At 44.5% G+C, this 22,980-nt stretch overlaps 2 protein-coding genes and 1 pseudogene across 8 annotated transcripts; 2 read left to right on the forward strand and 1 right to left on the reverse strand.

Annotated features, from left to right (window-relative positions):
* The first annotated feature begins 404 nt into the window (after window positions 1-404).
* slc35e1 (solute carrier family 35 member E1) lies at window positions 405-8,527 on the forward strand. Of its 2 annotated transcripts, none has more exons than XM_048976379.1 (7): window positions 405-593; window positions 1,018-1,455; window positions 2,467-2,537; window positions 4,945-5,082; window positions 5,769-5,894; window positions 6,292-6,537; window positions 7,116-8,527. In XM_048976379.1, the coding sequence occupies exons 1-7, from the start codon at window positions 587-589 to the stop codon at window positions 7,350-7,352; spliced, it is 1,263 nt and encodes a 420-aa protein (XP_048832336.1). In that variant the 5' UTR covers window positions 405-586; the 3' UTR covers window positions 7,353-8,527. The 2 variants fall into 2 exon arrangements, with proteins under 2 accessions (XP_048832336.1, XP_048832337.1); XM_048976380.1 differs by having other exon boundaries at window positions 407-886.
* A 2,270-nt stretch (window positions 8,528-10,797) lies between these two features.
* On the reverse strand, window positions 10,798-12,369 carry LOC125708672 (prostaglandin E2 receptor EP4 subtype-like; annotated as a pseudogene).
* On the forward strand, window positions 11,524-22,825 carry LOC125708669 (collagen alpha-1(I) chain-like). 6 transcript variants are annotated; one of them, XM_048976373.1, is made up of 13 exons: window positions 11,892-11,987; window positions 15,869-15,920; window positions 16,035-16,151; window positions 17,326-17,471; window positions 18,012-18,110; window positions 18,819-18,950; window positions 19,542-19,619; window positions 19,790-19,840; window positions 20,172-20,234; window positions 20,479-20,560; window positions 20,845-21,791; window positions 21,960-22,030; window positions 22,256-22,825. In XM_048976373.1, exons 3-12 carry the CDS (start codon window positions 16,064-16,066, stop codon window positions 21,996-21,998), a joined length of 1,725 nt encoding a protein of 574 aa, XP_048832330.1. In that variant the 5' UTR covers window positions 11,892-11,987; window positions 15,869-15,920; window positions 16,035-16,063; the 3' UTR covers window positions 21,999-22,030; window positions 22,256-22,825. The 6 variants fall into 6 exon arrangements, with proteins under 6 accessions (XP_048832331.1, XP_048832332.1, XP_048832330.1 ...); XM_048976374.1 differs by lacking the exons at window positions 11,892-11,987; window positions 22,256-22,825 and adding an exon at window positions 11,524-11,628 and having other exon boundaries at window positions 21,960-22,225; XM_048976375.1 differs by lacking the exons at window positions 11,892-11,987; window positions 22,256-22,825 and adding an exon at window positions 11,717-11,846 and having other exon boundaries at window positions 21,960-22,225.
* Window positions 22,826-22,980: the final 155 nt, after the last annotated feature.

Raw genomic sequence — 22,980 nt, forward strand, 5'->3', positions numbered from 1 at the left:
TGGTTTGTAACAGTCATATCTTATGCTTTCACATAATCACGGAAAAAGTTTTGAAGGTTTTACCTGCCAGTTGAAACAAATGAAATACAAACGTAAGTGAGCTTGTCTGTACTGTCACAGGGAAGCCATTTTTCATGTATGTAGTACAAACAGTTAAGAGCTCAACATGTGTGTAATAGTCTCATTTAACCCACCTAAAGAGATGATTGGAATTAAAAGTTTATCACCTGATATTTTAACGTTCAAGATATTTAACCAGCCGTTAAAGGGCATATTATACTCAGACTAATGAGTGTGTCTTTTAACCGTTGTGGAAGATGTGTCCGTTTAGTCAATAGAATTATACTGCTCACGGTTCAATTTTGCTGATTGACGTTTTTAATTTAATTTCTAGCATCTATTTTCGAACCAAAGATGGAACAAATCTTGGAAACATGAAGGTCCATTGGGACAGTGGAAGATCACTATCTGCATATAACTTAGCATCGTTTCTTATTTAACATGAATATTCCATGAGAGATGCTGATACGTTGGGTATAAAAGGTGCCCAAAGTGACCAGCAGCGGTGCTTCCTGACACCGCAGCCATGACAGGTCAGTTGCTGTCCTATGGCAAAGCAAATCTTTTATTTCAATGAAGACCGTGGAGGAGCGCAGGGTGATGCGGAGGGCTGGGGGTCTGAATGCCCCAGGCGGAGGCTGTGTCGTGTGCGGATTTCCTGGACATGCTGATTCCTCTCCAAAGACGTAGTTAGATTAGCCGCAGTGTGTATGTGCTTACATGTGCCCTATGCTGGACTGCCATCCTGTCCTGTGTGCACTGTTTCATAGGTTTTACTATTAACTCTCGGAAGTAATTATGAATATGTATATACCATAAAAGCAAGGTTTGTCTAATTTTTTTTAGATGGGGTTTAGCGGGACGGGTGAATGGCGCTTTGCATCTTTCTGCAAATAAAGGCCGGTAAGTAGACGGCAAAGCTTAGCGACAGATCGGCTGCTCTGTCTTCCACCGCAGAACTGGCGTCCATGTCGGCGCCTTTAAGAGGGGAAGTGACGGATGTGGCCGCGGCTTCGCCAGCGCCGCCGCCTCCACGTCCTCCCGGCCCCAGCTACCGCAGCGGAAAGATGGCCGCGGTGGAGCGACAGCAAGTTAAGGAGGGGCTGCGGATCGCCATGCTCTGCGCCTGCTGGTACACCGTCAGCTCCGGGGGCAACGTGATCAACAAGATCATCCTGACCGGCTTCCCGTACCCGGTCACCGTGTCGCTCTTCCACATTTTGTCCATCGTCCTCTTCTTGCCGCCGCTCCTGCGGGCTTGGGAGGTCCCGAAGACTGAACTGTCTAGCAAATGCTACCGATGGTACATTTTGCCTTTAGCCTTCGGAAAGTACTTCGCGTCCGTGTCGGCTCACTTCAGCATATGGAAGGTGCCTGTCTCCTACGCGCACACAGGTACGGCTCGCCGGGCTCCTCCGCTCCGGCTCACCGGCGTGATCGCTCGCTCTCCCCGACACGACGCGCCCCATATCTGCTTGAAAGCTGCGCATTACAAAGCTAAGGGCTCGACGTGCTTTAAATCATTTAAAGCTGTTTTTTTTGTGATTAACAGGCTGGTCACCATTGTAGTCGAATTACCTAACAGCTGGTTCACGTATCCCTATAAGGGATAATGATCGGGCCGGATCTGCTTTGGCCCGATTTAAAACAGAGTCCCATTTTGTTTCATCGCCGATCGTTTGGGGAACCAGAGGTTATTCATTTCGTGCCACCTCACGCTGGACGGACCGGTTTGGGCAGCGTGTTTATCTCCGCACTGCGTCCCGGAACCGGGCTCGCGCTGACAAAGCTTAGATAGCGCGTGAAGACCCCAAACAGGGCTGCTGCACCAGTTCGTGGGGATACAGTAGATGCGCGAAGCACCTATATGTGTCGTGTATGATCTCAGTGTATATGGATGCATACGGAGAATATGCAGCATTGATGTATGTGCCTGTCTGTACCTGCGGTGCGCTCTCAATGTGTGTGACCGGATGATTTCCTGAACTCGTACTTCAAAATAATGATGTTGTTATGATCGAACTCATCGGTATAAAAGCATCAGTGAAAGTGGGTGTACCGTGGTTACGCATTGTACACACTTTTCCTGCTCACCGTAAAGGTGTTCTTGCGGTGACGTGTCTATAAGGGTGTGAGATCATTTCCTTCCACGTCAGTTATGACTTGATCAAATTGGTTAAAATTCTTAAACCTGCTCGAAGATGGGATTAAGAAAGCAAAAATATTTCTACTGACCTGTCAGCACTTGCCCTATAATCAAAAACTTCCAGGTTAGATAGCTGTCATTTTGTGTTGTGGAGTGTTTGGTAGCTCCCAGGATTTAAAATGAAGACTTTCAACTGAGAGATGTAGTCAACTGTCACGTTACTTGCATTAACGTGTGTGTGTGTGTGTGTTTCGTTTCAGTCAAAGCCACAATGCCAATTTGGGTTGTGCTCTTATCACGAATCATCATGAAGGAGAAACAGACAACGAAGGTACGTGAAGCTGATCATAAGCGTGTAAAACAGTGACTAATCTTTTTACACACATTCATGCTTAAGAACAGTTAATGTAAACCAACTGTAGTTATATTTTCAAGAGAGGTTTTGTACTTGCATACATCCATCCATCCATTTTCCAAACCGCTTATCCTACTGGGTCGCGGGGGGTCCAAAGCCTATCCCGGAAGCAATGGGCACGAGGCAGGGAACAACCCAGGATGGGGGGCCAGCGCATCGCAGGGCACACTCACACACCATTCAGTCACACATGCACACCTATGGGCAATTTAGCAACTCAAATTAGCCTCAGCATGTTTTTGGACTGGGGGGGGAAACAGGAGTACCCGGAGGACACCCCACGACGACATGGGGAGAACATGCAAATTCCACACACATGTGACCCAGGCGGAGACTCGAACCCGGGTCCCAGAGGCGTGAGGCAACAGTGCTAACCACTGCACCACCATGCCGCCCCTACTTGCGTACAAATGTGGATTAATTACTTCTTGGTAATAATGAACACTTTGAGTGTGTTCATTTTTAAATTGGTAGTTGTGAGCAAATAAAAGGGGTTGTTATCTAAGCTCATTAAAATATGTCCTTTGTTATTGGGAAGGCATGTTATACACTCAATTGGCAGTTTATTGTGCTTGGGCAGTGTGTGGTTCCGTGGGCTATGCCTCTGTGATCAGAAGGTTGCCGGTTGGACCACCGCCTCATGGTGCGTTCCAGTTACTTTGGGATCCGATTTTCGGATTCCCTCACATCCGCTAAAAACTCAGGAAAATTTAGTCGGATGTGTTCCATCTGCCACAGAAATAGCAATACCATGGACCCATATGAAAAAGCAAGATTTTTTGCTTATGCGGACAACCTGTCGGATTTAAGGCACCTCAGTTTAAATGACCTTTATCTTCGTTCACTTAGTTAGTCCGAACTACCTTAAACCTGACAAATAATCCGACCAATCATGAAATCCAGTTCTATCCCGGTTAATTGTTAGCCATTGTTAGCAATATCAGTTGATAACACATTACGCGTGGTGCTTTATGTATAAAACTCCGTAGCAACACGTCCACAGATAAGTTGGACAGTATAGTGTGTGCGACCGATTTAATGAGCCACAAATGAGAAATAGCGCTTAAACAATATAAAACTACAACTTTCCCTTCTGTCGATAAATGGCGCATCCATCTTGGATTCTGAACTCGGGATCCTCTGTGCTGCTCCAAGATATTTCTCGGATCTCCGAGAAACGGGAGCATGCATGCTGACTTCCGATTTCAAAACTCGGAGTCCGAGTTTCGAGGGCAAATGGAATGCGCTATCAGCACATCTGTGGGTCCTTCAGCAAGGCCCTTAACCCCCAGCTCTCTGGGTGCTGCAGGGGGTGGCTGCCCTTCACGGCCAGCTTGTTCTCGCCTATAGAGAGCAAACTGGGGGAGGCACAAGGAGAATTTCCCCATGGGGATTGATAAAGTATCAGTAATAATAATTAATGCAAACAGTCTGTCTGGGTCACTGTGTGACTTACTCTGAATTCAGAAGGGCCCTAGTTAGGTGATTGTTGGTGTCATGTGATCGTTCCAGTATCTCAGAAACAGGCACACTCCTGAGATGTTATTTTACCCTCTTTAAGTTTATGGCAAATGATTATGATGATCAAAAAAGTCAATGGCTTGTTATTGATCAGGTCAGAGGAGAATGGCCAAATTCCTTAAAGTTAACAGGAAGGTTACAAGTACAGCAGTTATGTATAGTGGTATGTAGAAAGGCCTCTCTTGGTCCTAGCTAGTCGCACCCGGGACGGTGGGTCCTACCTGATAGCGGTAAGGCGTACCTGAGAAATTTGGTCTTCTCCAGCATAAGCAAGGTGTATTTTTGCATTATATTGTTCTGATTAAGGAGAATGTGTTAGAGTAGAAACACAGAGGCCATTGTCTGTACCAACATTGATACTTATGTGGTTTAAAATAACCAGTCAGGGCAGTTCTTCTCAGATCCTGCCCTGGAGATTAGCTCTCTGCTACTTCTTAAAAGCAAACTCTTACCTGCATTGTATTCATGTTGCTTATGTTACCGTAGCTCTCATCTTCCTTCTAATACATGCAGGGAAAAGTCCTTCCTATACCGTGTCTGTATCCAGTGTTCTGCACGTCACCAGAGATGTGGAGGGGGGGGGGACAATGGAGAAAGACATGATTACAGCCTTGTGTTTGAACCTTATGGGGTGTTTTTATGTGCTGCTAACTATGATATAAGTCATATAATTATTTAAATGTGTATCGTTAAATGTGTTGTTATTTTAACTCTCTGTTTGGGTTTAGTAAAATCAGTCTGTGTTTTAGCTTGTTTTATGTGAGCCACGCTCATGTGTCAGTGCCTCTGCCTCCCCCCCCAGGTGTACATAGCACTCATCCCTATCATCGGGGGGGTGCTGCTGGCCACCGTCACTGAGCTCTCCTTTGACCTGTCTGGCCTGATCAGTGCGCTCGCTGCCACCCTCTGCTTTTCTTTGCAGAACATTTTCTCCAAAAAGGTAAGGTCACCTGCAGGGCGGTGCTCTGTGTCTTCAGGGAACCGCAGGCTCTTTGGTTTTTAACGGGTTTCCCCTGACAGAACAACAGTATAGCGTGAATGGGTGGCTCCAGATTAGCCTTGATGTGAAACGGAAAGCCATCCGTGGTCCGGGCCTCGTGCCATACGCTCCCTGAGATTTCACTGACTGGTAATATCACAGCCCTAATTGGACAAACAGTTGCTGGGAACAGACTGTGTGCGGCCAATTAAAACTCGTCAGCTAGGTGCTAGTGATGTGGAAAGATGCTTTATAAACAGTGTCTTGATTTTAATAAGTAGATGCGGAAATCTGTTAACGTTAACTTTTTGTATTGCGTTGCGGTTGACATTTCTCTGTTCGGTTACCGAGTGCCTCACTGCTGATATGGCAGTGATGCCGGAAAGGGGTCCGTCCGCAAGTACGTGTAGCTGATGGACTCCGACGTGTTTTAGGGAACCGACCCAGACTCTGCTGTGTTGTGAGAAGCTTAGACTTCACCTTAGACCCCGATCACCCATCATACATTTTTTTTATAACGTACGTTTTTGTACTAGTCGAGAAGGGCAAGAGGGCTGGGCCGCCAGTCATCGCAGTGCGTGGCAGGTGGCTCTGCTTATGTACGTTGCACTTCTTTTGATTCACGTCAAAACCATGTGACTCATTAGGTGCTACGAGACACACGGGTTCACCACCTGCAGCTCCTGAACGTCCTGGGCTTCAACGCCGTGCTGTTCATGGTTCCCACTTGGGTGCTGGTCGACCTGTCTGCCTTCTTAGTGGATGGAGATCTGGTGAGTCTCTGAGAATCTTTGGCAAGCAAGTGGTGAAGCTTGAACGATGTCAGTACTGCCCCTGGTGCCTGTCTGATAAGTAACGGATAAATAACTGTTGTGTCATTCTGCTAGTTGAAGTAAAATCATGTGCACGTTTTAATGGTTATTGAAGTACGTTTTATAGCCATTAGGGGGTGCTGTCCCCTTAGGCTTTCTGTGTTTACTGCTGACATATTTACCAAGTTCACATCCTCGATTTTCCTTTTTTTTTTAAACAACCTTTGTTAAATAGTCACTGTATTTCTGAAATTGTTGGCCTTCAAATATTCTTTGCATTGTACCCATTGATGGATCAGTAATAAACTCTTTAATGTGCCTCATTCGAATCGCCTTGTTTCCATCTTCCAAAATGCAGGCCGGGATACTCAGCTGGTCTGGAACCTTCCTGCTGCTTCTGGTCAGCGGATTCTGTAACTTTGCGCAGAACGTGATTGCCTTCAGCGTGCTGAACCTGGTCAGCCCGCTGAGCTACGCTGTGGCAAATGCCACCAAGAGGATCATGGTGATCAGCATTTCACTTCTGATGCTGCGCAACCCTGTAACCTTCACCAACATGCTGGGCATGTTGACGGCCATCCTGGGTGTCTTTCTCTATAACAAGGTGACTGACCTTGGCAGCTTAGCACTAGCTTTATATATATTTATATATATATATATGACACACACACACATATATTCACTCATTGGATCTTTACTTCCCTAGACTTGGTTACCTGTTTGGTATATTGTAAGCTTTTAAATTGCTATTATTTGAACTTTTTTATTTTAAGGATTATTCATTTTCATAGCAGCTTTCGAAGCAGAGATGCTTCTCCACATACAATGGGGTTATGTTCCGATTAACCCATTTTAAGTTGAAAAAATTGCACGTCAAATATGATGAAGTAACCGTACAATGCATTGTGAGATACTGTATAAGATGGTAACATACATTCCCAGTGGCTACTGACACTTGGCTGGGTGGATGGTGCCGTCACTCAGCATCAGTGGAAAGTATCGTACCGCATACCATTAGCTGGGTAACGTCACAATTCAAAGCTGAATGTGCATCGCTGTCGCACCATTAAAAACTCTACATTAAGTTAAGTCGGACCATCGTGAAGCGAGGGGCAGCTGAACTGGTGTTGCATGCAGTGCGATATGTCTGGCCTGTTGTTCTTACACGTGGCTCGTCGACAGGCCAAATATGATGCCAACCAGGAGGCCAAAAAGAAGCTGCTCCCCGTGTCTAAGGAGGATATGGTTTCCTTCGACCCAGCGAGCACCGTCCCGGATGCGATGCAGCCCAACGGCTCCGTGCCCTTCACCAAGGCCTCAGAGCTCCAGTACGGTCGCAGCAACGTTCTCACCGACCACTTCCAGTACAGCCGGCAGGCCTACACGATGGGCTATGGGTCCAACCAGTATGACGTCTAGGGTGCTGCCAAGTGGTTACTATGTCCCTTTCTGTGTGAACCCCCCCACCCCACCCCACCTGACCCCACCCCCTCCAGCGCTGTCCAAACCTCCTAAGACTCCAAAGGAAGGTAAATGCTGGTGTGCTAGAGGAAAGGAGGCATGGAGACTCTTTGTGGGACAAACATCTTGTCTAGAACTGCAAAGTACTCCGACAGATGTGCCTCCTGTTGTCATTAAAATCCATTTTCAAGAAACCGGTGATTCTGCAATGAATCATCTTAGAGTTGAGGAAGATGAATACACCCATACTGCAACATTGTACACCATATCATTCAGGGAAGAGGGTGTTTTTACGGTTAGAATGTTTTGGGTTTGGAAGTAATGGCCCAGCCTGCTGCTCTTTTGCAAAGAAAATTCAAATGCAAGTCATAGGTCCTTGCAAGTGAAAATTGCGTTGAAAAATTATGCACTTGGACAACAGCATGTAACTGCTTGACTCACTGGCAGTAAATATTTGGCTGATATGAGATGGACTCGTAAGTTTATACGATAAGAACTTCCCACGTCATATCCAAAGGATTGATGAAATCCTCACGTCTGCTTGTTGCATTGCTTCACCACCACCTGCTGTAGCAATATGTTTATTTATTTATTTATTTAAACTGTTTTGCTCAGTCAAACATTTGTGCCGATCAACCCGAAACAGTGAATGAGAAATCAGAGCGTGCGTGTGTAAGTGTGACCTCGTTACGGACATGGGGATTACGAATCCCCTTTACAAATCACGTGTCGTACAGCGACCGGACCAGAAACCTTATTCAGCCTGGCTCATGTAGTTAATTGGTTCCCTCTGCTAAAGATGTTCCCCTTTTTTAAGTCTCATACAGTATCCCCTTTCAGTATATCTTTTAATGTGAAGTACAAGTCTCTGTCATGATTTGTTATATGGGAAAAATAATGATTTGTTTGGTGTTAGTTTGTAGCTTGAAGAAAAATTGACAGTCAAATGGCGTTTGTTTTCCTGTAATGAAATAAGGAATGTTGTTCAACTTGGGTGTTTTAAGTATGCTTCTATCAGAAGGCTTACAGTGTTTTTATTTTTTTATAATGGGGCATGTTTTATATAATGGACTATCACTTCTATAAATAAATATTAGTTCAGTTTTTTGCAACGTGCAATATTGCACACTTTATGTCACGGTTTTGAATCGTCTTATTTTGTTTTATTTTTTTAATGCCCACAGCTTGTGTGTGTGTGTGTGTGTATGTGTGTGGTGTGTGTGTGTGTACTTTTTTTTTTACATCACTTGGCTTTAGGTGGAAATGTCTGGAAGCCAGTAAATTAGTCCTTCAGAGATTAATATTGACTTTCAACTGCCAGTGTTTTGGTGCAGTTCTCTGTTTACACTGCTCCTATCGTACTGGGAGTCCCTGCGAATGAGATGATAAATGTAGTTTAACTGTTTAAATTCACTATTGGCATGTAACTATGGCACCATCCAGTAAGAAAAGGCAGTGCACGGCTTCCAACATGTCGCCGAAACAATTTTCTCTTCGATCCTCTCTGTGCCGTTATCCGCTGCCTGTTTCAGCCCCTCTCTCCCAGGCCGCGGAGAGGGCCAGGCTCTGTGTGTGTGGCCATCGGCCGCCAGCTGACTGAACCACTACAAGCTTATCAGTCAGCTGTAAGCGTATCTTAGGGTCCGGCTATTAGTGTGACCTTCAGAGACCAGGGGTGCATTCTTTGGGAAATGCTGGTAAACCACAGCTAACATGTTCTTACATCTGCCGTATTGATGTGAATGTTCATGTATATAATTACACATGGCTTATATTTGTGTATATCCCAAGGACGGTGAATACTGTGCCTTCTTTTTAAGGACAGAGATAAGATGAAGGTTCTTTCTGCTTTGGTGCCAGTTAAAATCCCTTTTAGGCAGTAGAAAGATTTAGTCCCTGCTAGCTGCGGTGTTTGGAAGGTACTTTACCCCAGTGTTTCCCAACCCAGTCCTCGGGGAATTCCGGACAATCCACGTTTTTCCTTCCTCTCAGCTCCCAGCGCACCTGTACCTAGTATTCGATGATCCCGATTGGCTGGGAGCTGGGAGGGAGCAAAAACGTGGACTGTCCGGGATTCCCCGAGGACTGGGTTGGGAAACACTGCTTTACCTATTCCAGGGCAGTATCTTGGAAAAATCCATCTCTACAACGATGAGTTTTTAAATACCGTTCAAGTTTCAAATTGTATTTCTAAAATATACACGGTTTCACAGAACAATCTATCACCTTTAGGAGCGGTTGCTTCCGCATTTAAAGCGTAGCACGTTACTCCTGCTGCAGACCAAATTACTCCGTCATTTAATAGCCTTGTTTTCAGAGAGCCGAAAGCTACTTTTGTGGATGCTGGAAAATGATTTCCCATTTTTGTTAGTCAATTTTTCAATTGCAGTTTAAAAGCATTTTAGATGTACATGATACTCATGGGTTATAACATTTTAGACAAATGAATTTGAATGTAAATTTAGCCTGGTGTTGACGTGTTTCAAATCACTTTTCATAGACAACTAAATGCTTGAATGAAATTAAAGTCTTCTGCAAAAATTACTGATTTTACTTTTGTCTTGTTGATCGATGAGTTAAATAATACTTTTAACATGTAGGTCTAATATTGACAGCTTTATAGAGGTCTAGAAGTAAATAGTATCATATAGTAGTACTAGTTTCCAAAGCTATGATAATTATAATTTAATCCAGCAGTGTTGTTTGTGTTGTGCGCTTCAGATGCGTACAGCTTTATGTATTTTGCTTTTGCAACCATAACTAGATAAATCGACGCAATACCTATATTTTTAGGACGTGCGGTATTTTAGTATAACTTAACTCATGTATACAAGATGAGTAATGTACAACGCATAATTTCAAAAGTTCCGTGTCATAATGGTAAACGTCATTTCTGAACCCTTCAGGTCTTCGATGAATCCGATTTAACCATTTTTGGGTAGATGCTTAAAGTTCTTTATGGGGAGAGCTGCCATTTATTTAAATATCTATCTTACAACGTATGTTTATTTGCCACTGGGTATATCAATTTCAAAATTCTGGGGGGGGGGGCTTCAAAAGCATTAAAACTGACAGAACAACACTACACAACACAGCGTGCATTAATCTTATTCTAGCCTTGACTGGCCTGCTAAATATACACGGATGCGTATTACTACTTGGTTCTTGGAAACTTTTTAATTTACATTTAAATTGGTTCCGATCCGTTTTGTACTTCTTATGCGTGTATTCAAAACCACATTAATGTACTGTCAGCTTAGACTAATGATCACATTTCCAGAACCGTAGGCAGTTAATTTTATGCTTTCTTCCAAACAAACGCTTTGATCGTCCGAGATGGACTTCATCGGTCTTTTTTCAATGACTCGCATTTATTTGAAACATTTTTCAAAATATAAGGCTGTAACAGGTACGAATTTTATTGTTCTGAATTCCTTAGTTCGGTTATGCTAAATCTGTACAACACTTATTAAATCAGCGCATCAAATTGAGCCGGCTTCGTTATTAATAGACGGACATGTCCATTTGAACGCAACCTCGCCTATACGCACATTCCGCAGATACGGACGCAGTTTTATGGCGTATACGCCTATTGCTTTACATTTCCATGAAGGTAGTACCAACGCCTGCGGCTGTCTTCAGGGAACCTCCAAAGGTTTATGATCCGATGTTTCACGGCTGCAGGAGATACTTTTAATAGCGGTTTTGTCCATGACGCACGGCGGTACCTTCAGTGGCCGCTGCGGCCCGATGGCGCGTCTCCGCGCTCCGAAAAGGCGCTTCCAGGCGCCCAGGACCTTGCGGAGCACCGTCCGCCTCAGGAGGATCTATACCCAAGGGTCAAGAATCGGGTTCACGGCGGCAATGCGATTGGCCAGCAAATCTACATTCTTGTTCCAAGCTGCCAATTGAATCTGGTTAACAAATACGCACACCTGCAAGAAAAGTGCGCCTCTTTAAGGATTTAAGAGGCATGTTTTGTCTTTTAAATATTCCGTGATAAATGTTATAGATGAAAAAGATCTTGTGGCAGGAAAAATTGTCTCTTACTACCAATGGAGTCGAGCAAGCCAAAACCACCACCGAAGTCAAAATTAGCAGAAGCATCATTTCGATTTCCCCAGACAGGGATTGCAGCGTCTTGTGGTCGCTCCCCCCACACGTGGACACCCGTCGCGTCCTCCTCCGGTGCATGACGACCAGCGTCCCGCACACGGCTACATTGCAAGCAATGGTCAGTAAGATGAACAGCGAGTTCACCGCGGCGTACAAGTAAGAATAAAAGGCGTGCAAATGATTCTGCGCCCTCCAGTCGATGAAGCACCACGTGTGCGGTTCCTGGGGTATGATTTTACTGAAGCACAGCATCGGCAGGCTGCAAAATATAATGCTGAGCAGATAAATTACAAAGATCCCACCACGCGCGCTATGGTGGTTAATGTGCCACCTCTGGTAAGTATAAGGGTGGTTAATTGAGAGATAACGCTCAGCTGATATCGTGCATATGATGCTCATTCCGGCCACTCCAAAAAAGAGCAGAACGAAGGAGTTGAATTCACACAGCGCCTGGTTGGTGTCCAGAAGGTGCTCCAGGTACTTTGCAATCGTTACGGGGCTGGCGAGACAAGTCCCCAAGAGATCGGTAATAGCCAAGCCGCACACCAGCGTGTAGAAAGCCGATTATCGGCGTTCTTGTTTAGATCGGCAAAACACAGCTATTGAGGTGACATTACCCATCACCCCGACTCCGAACATCAAAACCGGAACGGCCATGGCATCTATTTCCCCGTGCGTGTTGTTGGAAATCGTTGTATTCATTATATTCATCCCGACAAGTCCAAAAACGTCTCCGGGACTTCTCCCTCCTCAGATTACTCATGTACTCGTGCATGCAGAATCCCTATGCGGTACGGTAGCTTAATACTAAAGCAGGTTATCGAACAGCAAGCTGCTCGCTCTTGGGAAATGCGCCGCATTTCACGCTGGATGTTCAGTAATGAAGGTTGTCAGGCATATTACGCACCATTTAAACTTTGCAATGATTTGTTTTCCCGTTATGAACCCGCCCTACGCTTAAGAGTTTATCTATTTTATGTTAAGTAGGCTATTACTTACGCATGGAAATGCCAGAAATAATATGCTCTATATATTGTAATACTGGTCAAATGGCTCCGCATAGCGGAGTTCGGATGCTCTCTCGTTTCCACCGCTAGTTTTCCTGAACCAGGTAGAGTTTTTCATTCAGGCGTGTAGGTGGTCTAACAAAATAAAGATTGATCAACTTTGTACAAAATGACTTACACACTTAATGGTAGACAGAAATCATCACAAATGCCCAATCAAGTGTCAGAAACTGAAAAGGAAAACATTTTTAAAAGCTTTTTTAAAAATTATTTCCAAAGTATTCAACCTTGTAAGCTTGATATAGGACAGTACTGCCAGTTCATTTTTCTGAGTAGCTTGGAAGTAATTTGCCTGCCCTGATTGGTCAGTTTGTTAGGAAATTCAGTTTGTTATTAATGAAGTTACTTGATGAGATTGTTATGCATGTTCAGAGTTTAATAAATAAATAACTTTTGTCTTTTTGGCAAATGACACCATAATGGAGGGAGCGAACCTAACAAATGTCAATGATCTTGGTGCCACCTGGCTGTCTGTTCCCCTGTGTTTACTGTAAAATCACTTTTTAGAATGTCAGGGATATTTATGATGCTCTGTTTACTGTCAAGCGGTACCTATTAAAGTATACAGGAAGAAAGCCAAAGAGCTGTGAGGTTATGGAAGATGGTGTCCTCCGTACTAATCGTTGCCTCGCGTCGTAAAGCAGGACTTAAGTTTTGCATGTTTTGATTGAATATTCATCATATATTTATACACTTGTGTTGGCCTTCAGAAGGATTATGATAAATTCAGAAAGAGGAAGAATCTAAATGTGAATAACGTATCCTCACTCGGTCTTAAGGTCTTCGGAAATGCCGAGGCGCTACAAAATGAATGTTACGTCAGTAAAATAATGGCAGATGTAGTGATTAAAAGGATGTAGAGTAATGGCTGGGGCACGGAGATGACCACCGTGACCCTATAACTGCTCTAGTTTTATAACCGTTCGAAGTGCTGCTATACCGTGATTTTAGTTGTATGACTATTGGTCCCTTGGGTCAGTGTCTGGTGTCATGCATCTTCTTGGCTCTGAAGTACATGATTGATGCCCTGTTTCTGTCTATCCATTTGCCCAAAATGCCCCCCCTTGGCAGCCAAACGCCCTCCCTATAGGGTCAGGGGCCCTTGTAGGCAGAGGATCAAAGAATGTAGGCCCTCTAAAATAGACAAACGAAAATACATTGTTGATAAGCGTTGCAAATTGTTTTGGGCTAGGGGCCTCTGGGCAGCAGCCCCGCTGGCCTGGTCCATAATCCATCCCTGCGCACAGGGCAGCCCCCCTGCCTGTCCGCTACACACCCCTTTGCTGATCAGACCGTCGTCAGGTGTTTTCCATGACGTCTCCAGCTAACAGCGTGAATGTATTTCATGGGAACAGCCGTCTGCCTTGACTGGCTGAACACATGTGATAAGTAGCCTTTTAATGTTTGCTGCAGGTGATGCATTAAAATGTTTACTCTTTGATTAGATGCAGCCGCATTCACCCTCTCGGCGTAACTCAGCTGTTGCTAGTCTCAGGTGACGTGCGTCTTTCACGCTGCTGGCTGGCTTGCTGCTTGATGTTCACACAGGGCGTCGGCTTGAATGTATCTCAGTCCTTCAGCATTTTAAGTGTGAGGACCCCGTTCTCTTTACTTAATATTTTCCCATGGAGGCCTTTTGTCTTTAACAAACACTGCACAGTAATGTCCAGTTTAATTCTTGGCGTCATTTTCTTTGTACAGTTCCCAAAGATAATGTATACTGTGGTCACGTTATTCAGTACAGCTGCCTGTTAATGCAAGCAGCCTGCTGGCTTTGACGCATTACAGCGCCTAATATACGTGATTTTAGAGTGAGGTGTGATTGTTAGTGCTGTATGTGTGTGTGTGTGTGTGTGTGTGTGTGTGTGTGTGTGCGTGTGTGTGTGCTGCCTCGAGCCACCGTCCAGGATTTTCACCTGTTGCACTGTTGAAGCACCCTGCCATCGCTCCCCCCACATCTGAGGGCCGATAGCGTATTTGAGAGTCTATAACCTGTGTCCACAGTGTATGTCTGCAGTCCTTGTACAGCTCTAGTGTTCCCCCCTGTATTCTTGCCAAAAATGTGCTTTACATAGTAATCTATGCAATAGCTATTTAGCCAGCTAGCCAACATCTTTTTATTATTGTTATATTTTAATAATCCTTATGATTATTAAACTTCCTTTTTTCACAACGACCACCTTGGTCTCCGCAGAGACACAGGTGAGAGTGAAGTTTGGGAGCAGATCACAGGGTCAGTCAGTGTTCAGCACCCCGGGAGTAGTTATGTTTAAAGGTCTTATTCAAGGGCCTAATGGTGGTGTAGCTGATCTGCTGGGAGCAGGAATCAGACAAGCAATTTTTCGCACACAGGAGTCCTAACCCCCATTGTGCGCATTTAAGCCATGAAATGCTCACGGCATTTGTGTTTAATCAAAGCAATCTGTCAATGTTTGGAGAGCCCAATGGCCACAGATATCATATACAGTAGATCAGCCGCTGACCATTGTTATCTGTGGATTCATTGCAGTTACTTAAAAATTATAAAGGTGGACTGTCACAACACTGTATAACAGAAAAACATCTTTCTGTGTCGTTTAAGATGTATACTGCTTGCTGTTAATTATTTACTTAAGGAGGGTCTTTATTGCTACATGTCATTTAGGATTCCCGTGGTCAGTGCCCCGTGGTCAGTGCCCAGTGATCGTTGCCCAGTGCTCAGTGCCCCATGGTCAGTGCCCAATGATCGGTGCCCAGTGATCAATGCCCTGTCATCGGTGCCCCGTGGTCAGTGCCCAGTGATTGGCGCCCAGTGATCAGTGCCCCGTGGTCAGTGCCCAGTGATCTCTAGGATAGGCTACAGGGTCATTGTGGCCCTATTTCAAGTAGGCAGTTATAGAAAATGGGTGGTTAATCTGGTCACCATACAACACAAAACCTATTACAGATAACACTCTTCCAGTTGTGTCCTGTTTAACATTCCATTGGCTATTTTTGCAGTGAATTCGCATTCATCCAGTCTAGGCCTGTAGCCAGAAATACATATCAGTGTGTGTAGGGGGGGAAATCATAGTTTTACTACCTGGCTGCATGCCTGATCGGTAGCCAACACATTTCAGGGGGTCGGGGGGTCCAAACCTCTTATTTTCCTACGTGAAAATGTGCCTGATCCATTCTGCAGATGTTTTTGAACAGATGGACAGATGAAAGTGTGCAATTTAATAGTCAACATCACTGTTATACATGTGTGCGATGCACGTGGGATGTTAATATGTCACCAGAAATGCTTACACTGTAACCTTTGGCCAAAAGATTCTCAAAATGCTGCTGACGGCAGAAAGGACCCAGAAGAAACATCTTTCAGGTGAGGTATCTCCATGTGGCACATCCTGCAGCATCTTTATTTCCAGTTAGCATGTAGGTTTGAAGTTATGGTTTGGAAACAAAGCAAGTGTGAATTTCTGTGAAATTCTGACAGGAGTTTACTAAGGAGCAAATTGCATCAGCATGCAAGTTGAAGACAGTTCCCAGGCAGCTGTCAGTAATGCAGCCCAGGAACAGGGAACGACCAAGGGCCAGCCTTCCAACAAAAAAGGTGGGAAAATGTGTGGTTCAGCCTCATACCAAGTCTGCGTGACCTCCTGAGGTCTGCATGGGTTTCCTGGCAGTAGCAAGTTGCGAGCTGGAGGTTTCTCTAAAAAAGTGTAAAAAGTGACATAGTGTGGATTCATGCATGTGAGAGTTTGCTCAGTGACTGAGAGACCCTGGCACAATCTAAAGGCCTTTTACGTGAACGATGGATTCCAAATTAACACTCACTAAATGTATTTGGCATATAAATGATCTGTAAAAACCATTTTCTGCGTATATAACAGTTTGTTTGAAACAGACACAGAAAGTATTCTGCTGTTTCCTTGAACAAAAAGTGCTTAAAAAGCAGGTTAGACATTAACTGATAGGAGCAGAGTTCCCTTTTACTACACATATTAAATGAGTTCGATTTTCATAGCCTTGTAGTTTATATTTACGTTTATTGACCTGCTACATGTTTTTGCTGGAAACAAGCTGGTGCACCATCATATGTAGAGAACAATGAATGATATTGTTCTGGTGTATATTGTAAATATTGAATTGAAGTAGATATGCAAACCTAAAAGTTATTTCACTTCTGTTCCTGAGATAATAAGGAAATAAACATGTAGTCAAAAAAACACCTAGAATCCCAGAACACACAGCAAAGGAGTAATTGGATTTGTCTGCATCGTTGGTCATGGGGTCTCGGGACATTTGCTGATGCACTCCTCAGCCACATAGCAGGAATGGGGCTTTTCTACACCCCAGCAGAATTAGGTGATTTTTTTTATTTACCAGTGGGAGCACTTCAGTTATATCAGGTGATACACACAGTATTAATTAGTTAGTTGGTAACTGGACAGTATTGGGAGGGTGTCGCCTAATCCACAGAATGAGACTGCTGGTCCGACTGTACGTTTGTGTGTCTAGTTCTGTGTTTCCATAGCTACTATGGCATCGCCCCACTCTAATGTGTCCACTTTGGGGGTATGGACTCCCCACCAGGGGGCCGGGAGCCCTGTCACATGCTCCTTGGACAGTGGATGGTTCTCAGCTGGGTGTTCCTCTATGACAGTCCACTGTGTTAGTGTCAGTGGACACTCATGTAACAGAACACCTGTATGTCCAAGAGCATCTAAATCCTCTTATTTGCATAAGTCCTTTCACTAGGCACTGGTGTGCACTGCCATTTACAGCCTCAGTCAGTGAGAAGAGCCCAGAATACCTGGCACAGCGTTTCCAGGGAGATGGCGTACGCTACAAGGCCAAACTCATCGGTGTGGACGACGTGGTTGATGCCCAGGGTGACAAAATGTGCCTGGATTCCATGATGAAGCTAAAGGTAGCCCTGCCGTCCAACTAGGAGCTGTGCAGGTCACCTTAGAACTTCCTGAGGAGACACAGAGCCTACATTCAGTGAATGCAAGCAATTCACTGATAGCAAGCAATGTATGGAGGGCTGTGTGGGCAGTGGACGTTGAATCCCACAGATACATGCAAAGCTAACAGCAGTTATTGTATGTGGAGCCAAAGCACATTAGCAGCAGACCTGAGAGCAGTGGATGGGACTGATCTGGCCTGAAGTATATGACACCCCCTGTGCTTGGTTTGGCCATAAAAGCTTCTCTGGGTACTAAATGAGGGTTACAGTATGAAATAACTTTGCCCAAAGTACACTCATTCCATTATAAGGCTGTGTAGGAGTACTTCACTAGAACAATCATATACATGCCATGTTACGTGTTGCAGGAATGTTGTTAGTACCACAAAACAGCAGATTCCAAGTGTCTCTACAGAGACACTTTCTTATGTGACATCAGAGTCTGTATGCTACTTCAAACATGCCGTTAACATGATCTAAGCGTGACTCTGCTGTCCAAAGGGCCAGGAGATGGCAGCTCGCCAGCGGGGTCTTCACAAGCAGAGGGTGTGGCTGAAAGTCTCTGACACCTGCGTCCGAATCATCGATGAGAAGACCGGGGTGAGCGCCGGGCTGCTTCTGTAGTTCAGTGTAGAGAGAAATTGTGTCAAAATTAGTGTGCCTTAATAATTACATACGTAACAAAATGTCTTGATATCGAGTAATTAGTTTAGTTTGAATATATTTAACGCTGACAGTGTGAAAACATGTTTGCCCTTTGCATAGTTAACCAAGCAGACTTTTGTTCATGGCCTCTGTCTCCTGCCCTGCTTTTTACCTGGGAGGTCGTACTTCCTGAAATGTTGAGATTTAGGGTGTTTTGTGTGAGGGACAATGTTAAATACAGCATGGCACTCAACACCAGACACAAAGAGAACTTCCTTGTACTGCCACAATGTACACATGTGTAAGCAGAATTAAAAAAGAATGCAAAATTAACATAATTGATCCTATTTCTAAAAAGTGTTATTCGAGCGACTCATTGGCTTCCTGTAAATGACTAGTAACTCATGAACATGGCGTGAATGACCACTGTATCAGGCTTCATATTTGCATAACACTTTTGAATGAATTATTTGCAACAGAAATACATCGGCAGTCACTGATAGAGGGAGCCCTAAGTTCACATCACAGAGTCTACAAACTGGCTTTCTACCTGTACTGCCCTATTCACCCTGCACAGCGTGCAAGTTACCCTGATTTAGCCAGACTCTGGAGCTTAAGGAATGAATGGAGGAGGAGCTCACAGCTGTGCTACGCACCTCACAGGTAGTGGAGCACAAGCACGAGCTGGAGAGGGTCAGCTCTGTGAAGAAGGACGACTCCCAGCCCAGAGCCTTTTCCTACATCTACGTACACGAAGGAACCTTCAAGCTGTTCTTCATCAAGATGGCCAATTTAGTGAGTAGCTGGATCTCAGCAGCGTACCGTCCTGCTGAATTCTCCTCCTATCACAGCTGCGTCCAGAGCCTTGAGAAAAAGATATCACGCTCATCTAAGGGGTTCATGCTTGATGCTCGTTTAAAACGTCACTAGAAGGCATGCAGGAGGCATGTGACACATGGACAGGCCCTGCAGAGCGGCCATCGAATGGGGGGGGGGGGGGGGGGGGGTCACGCCATTGAGGAACACAAAAGCAGCTCTTCAGGATAAAGTCTTTGTTTGACCTGTTTGCACAATTCAATCTGAAAAGACAATTACTGATTTAATAATTCTTTATTATTAATAATATCAATACTGTTTCGCAAGCTAGAGCTGAAGGAATCGCTACCCTGTGTGTCGCCACACTTCTTCAAATAAATCACTTTTTTCCCTTTATTCTTCACACCTTATTATTATTATTGTAATAATAATAATAATTGTGATTATTATTAAGGTAATAAGATGTGAATAATTAAGATGTGAGTCATTGGACAGTTAGGGTTATTATTCCTATATTTATTTTTACGTAATTCATTACTAGGTTCACATCAGTGCTGCCTCTCCTCACAGGCTGATCCAGTTATAGAAGATATAAAAGATGCCTTCCAGATAGCATCTGCAGAAAGATGCGAGACGTTGTCCACACAAGTAAGAAGCGATGTGACTTCATCACCGTGTCCTTAAACCTGTTCTTGTTTGGTTTCCATTGCGTACCATCTTTCATTGAATGGGTTACATTTTCCATGAAAAGTATAGTTACTTTCAAAAACATGCCTGACCAACATCTTCTTCTTACAGTATCTCTTAATTATTCCCAGCAGAACAATCCCTGCCTGCTTCTAGATGAGCACGTGGCAGTTCCACCGAAGGTCAGCTCTCATTTGACTTTGCCGTTCTGTCCACAGATGCATTTACGTGACATGACCTTCCTTTGTGATATGGTGTGTTGTGGGGCGAGTGTAAATTTAGCAAATGTCTTGTTCCTTTTAAGCTACAGAGGGGGTGCTCTTGCATCTCACTTTTGAAAGTCGGTGAGCCACTAAGGCTTCTGCAAAACAGAGACCATGAGCAAGGATGTAGATGTAATCAGACAAGATGTACATTTTTGGAGTCACATGGTCCAGTGCCTGTGTGTAACGAAAACTAGTAGTTAGTGTCACAACACACTTGACATGCATTCTATATTTTCTACTTTATAAGGGCCTTGATGTCATAGATCTCTTCAATCCTCTGCCTTCTTCTCCAGCTCAGCTTTCTGCCCTGGTAGGTCCAAGCCATGTAAGAACTTCCTTAGCCCTGATCTGCCAGCTGTAAAACATCCCTTAAGACGGAAACCCTGTCCATGTGGTTTTCTTCCATTCCTTTTGAGGGGAACTTGCTGTAAATTTCTCATCTTCCAGCTTAATATCCCTGGAAAGTATCACCTTTTATGTAGGAAACGGCCATGCTTGAGTTTTTCAGCTAAAATCACTCCAGTCTTCTACATCAGTAAGCTTTGTGTTCACAGACTTCATGTCAAGATGAGCTTAACAGTGTCTTCTCTGTCTGCAATGAATCTTCTGCGCCTGCAATGTCAACTTTGGAAGCAGGTAATATATCTATGTATATATACTCATATCTCTTATGCAGAAAAGTGTTTGTGGTTTAGAAATTTAATGTGTTTTATTATCAACTAGATTTTGCCAGAAATTCATTCAGTTCATGAAGATGTGTGTTAAATTACTGGGATTGAACCAAAGTTTGGGTTTTGTTCTTTTCTATTGATTGAAATATAAAAACATTTAGATGAAGTTTTTCAATATTGGAGGCATTGAATTGTGTCTCTCTTGCTTCAAGCATCTCTAACCCCAACTCACTGCACCTCTTTGTTCAGCAACAGGCTTTTTTGGCCAGTCAGTAGCGGCCAATCTGACAACCTGGGGCCCAGCAGGACAGCCCAGTGTCTCACCACCGGGGTCCGTTGGCCCCTGGGGCCCAGCAGGACAGCCCAGTGTCTCACCACCGGGGTCCGTTGGCCCCTGGGGCCCAGCAGGACAGCCCAGTGTCTCATCACCGGGGTCCCTTGGCCCCTGGGGCCCAGCAGGACAGCCCAGTGTCTCATCACCGGGGTCCCTTGGCCCCTGGGGCCCAGCAGGACAGCCCAGTGTCTCATCACCGGGGTCCCTTGGCCCCTGGGGCCCAGCAGGACAGCCCAGTGTCTCATCACTGGGGTCCCTTGGCCCCTGGGACCCAGCAGGACAGCCCAGTGTCCCATCACTGGGGTCCCTTGGCCCCTGGGGCCCGGCAGGACAGCCCAGTGCCCCATCACTGAGGTCACTTGGCCCTTATGGCTCAGCAGGACAGCCCAGTGCCCCATCACCGGGGTCCCTTGGCCCCTGGGGCCCAGCAGGACAACCCAGTGTCCCATCACCGGGGTCCCTTGGCCCCTGGGGCCCAGCAGGACAGCCCAGTGTCCCATCGCCGGGGTCCCTTGGCCCCTGGGGCCCAGCAGGACAGCCCAGTGCCCCATCACCGGGCTCCCTTGGCCCATGGGGCCCAGCAGGACAGCCCAGTGTCTCATCACCAGTGTCCCTTGGCTCCTGGGATCAGCAGCAGACTGGATGGGCTCAGCCCAGCATGGGGCCACAGACAGGTGCCCAGCCACTGGGCGTGTGGACTCAGCCAGCTGGGTCGATGGGCCAGGTGACAACTGGCTTCTTTACTACTGCTGGCCAAGTCTCCAGCTCTGGAGAAATGATGTTCCCACAACTCAGTGTGGCCTCAATGTCTGAGCAACATGCAACGCTGCAGAACCACCCAGCACAAGCAGGTCTGCATCCGGTATGTCTCTGCTGGCCGCTCTTTACATCTGCCGTCAGTCAGAAACACAGGCGTTTTTATAAAGATTTAAGAGGTTTATTATAATGTAGCAAATCTGGCAAAGGTTCTTCTCTAAGATAAATATTGTACTAAATTAAAACTGTTCTCTTTTTATTCTTTTCATTGTAGGTTTCTAATGTCTTCAACAGCAGACCTTTTGATAAATAATACAACATGGAAGATAACAGGAAAACATTATGGTAATTATCAATGTACAGTACAGTACTACACTTTGGTGTTTGATCATTCAGTTAGTATTAAATGGACATGAAACATCATAAAATCAGTTAGAAAATAAATAAGCATACTCGTGATTTTTACTATAACTGTTGTCTTATTGTCTAAATGTACAAAATTGCAAATAAAGAAATTGCAAAAAATTTATAATGACATTAACAGCTGCATTAACGTGTCCCATTCCACAGACTCCTTACGGAATGCAGTAGTGGGATTACGTGAAGGAGAGGCGCCTTCAGAGTTATTTTTAATACAAATATTGGTTTCTGATTCTATTTAATACTTACTAACAGTGCTACATGGAGTATGTACACGCGCCAGGTCACATGTATCACCTCCTGCAGGTTTTAAAACGGCATTACATCAATGGTTACTTTCTGTGGAATTAAACAGAATTAAACTGTATCATAAATATTTCATAAATAGAGAGATAATCAGCTGGGAAAATCATGGTTTGGTGGATATAGTTTATATTTGGTGTTCAGATTCCGAAAATGACATAATCCTCACCAGGAGATTTGGTGGAAAAATGATCAATTATATATGTTAAGACGGATCGTGCAAGGAAATTTTACTCGCACTATAAATGCATATGTGTGTTTAATTGTCAATAATAAGTTTGTATTTATTAGATTACGTGATTGACAGTGACAGGGTGATCAGAATCGCGTTGCTTTTATCTAACACACTGAATTTCACCGAGGATAAAAATGTATCCTTTAAGGACTAATAAAATGCTTTGTAATTGGCGTTGTCAAGGAGAGATGGGCTGCTTTTCTTTTCTTCCAACAAGAAGGTTTAGTATCTGACACCTCTTCTTTGGTAAAGCCTAACTTTTTCATTTAGGTGCATCCAAATTTTTCTCGTCTTTAGCGCCGCAACAATAAATCACCTTTTCGCCATTTCCCATACA

Source organism: Brienomyrus brachyistius, chromosome 15, assembly GCF_023856365.1.
Source record: "Brienomyrus brachyistius isolate T26 chromosome 15, BBRACH_0.4, whole genome shotgun sequence".
NCBI classification, from domain to species: domain Eukaryota; kingdom Metazoa; phylum Chordata; class Actinopteri; order Osteoglossiformes; family Mormyridae; genus Brienomyrus; species Brienomyrus brachyistius.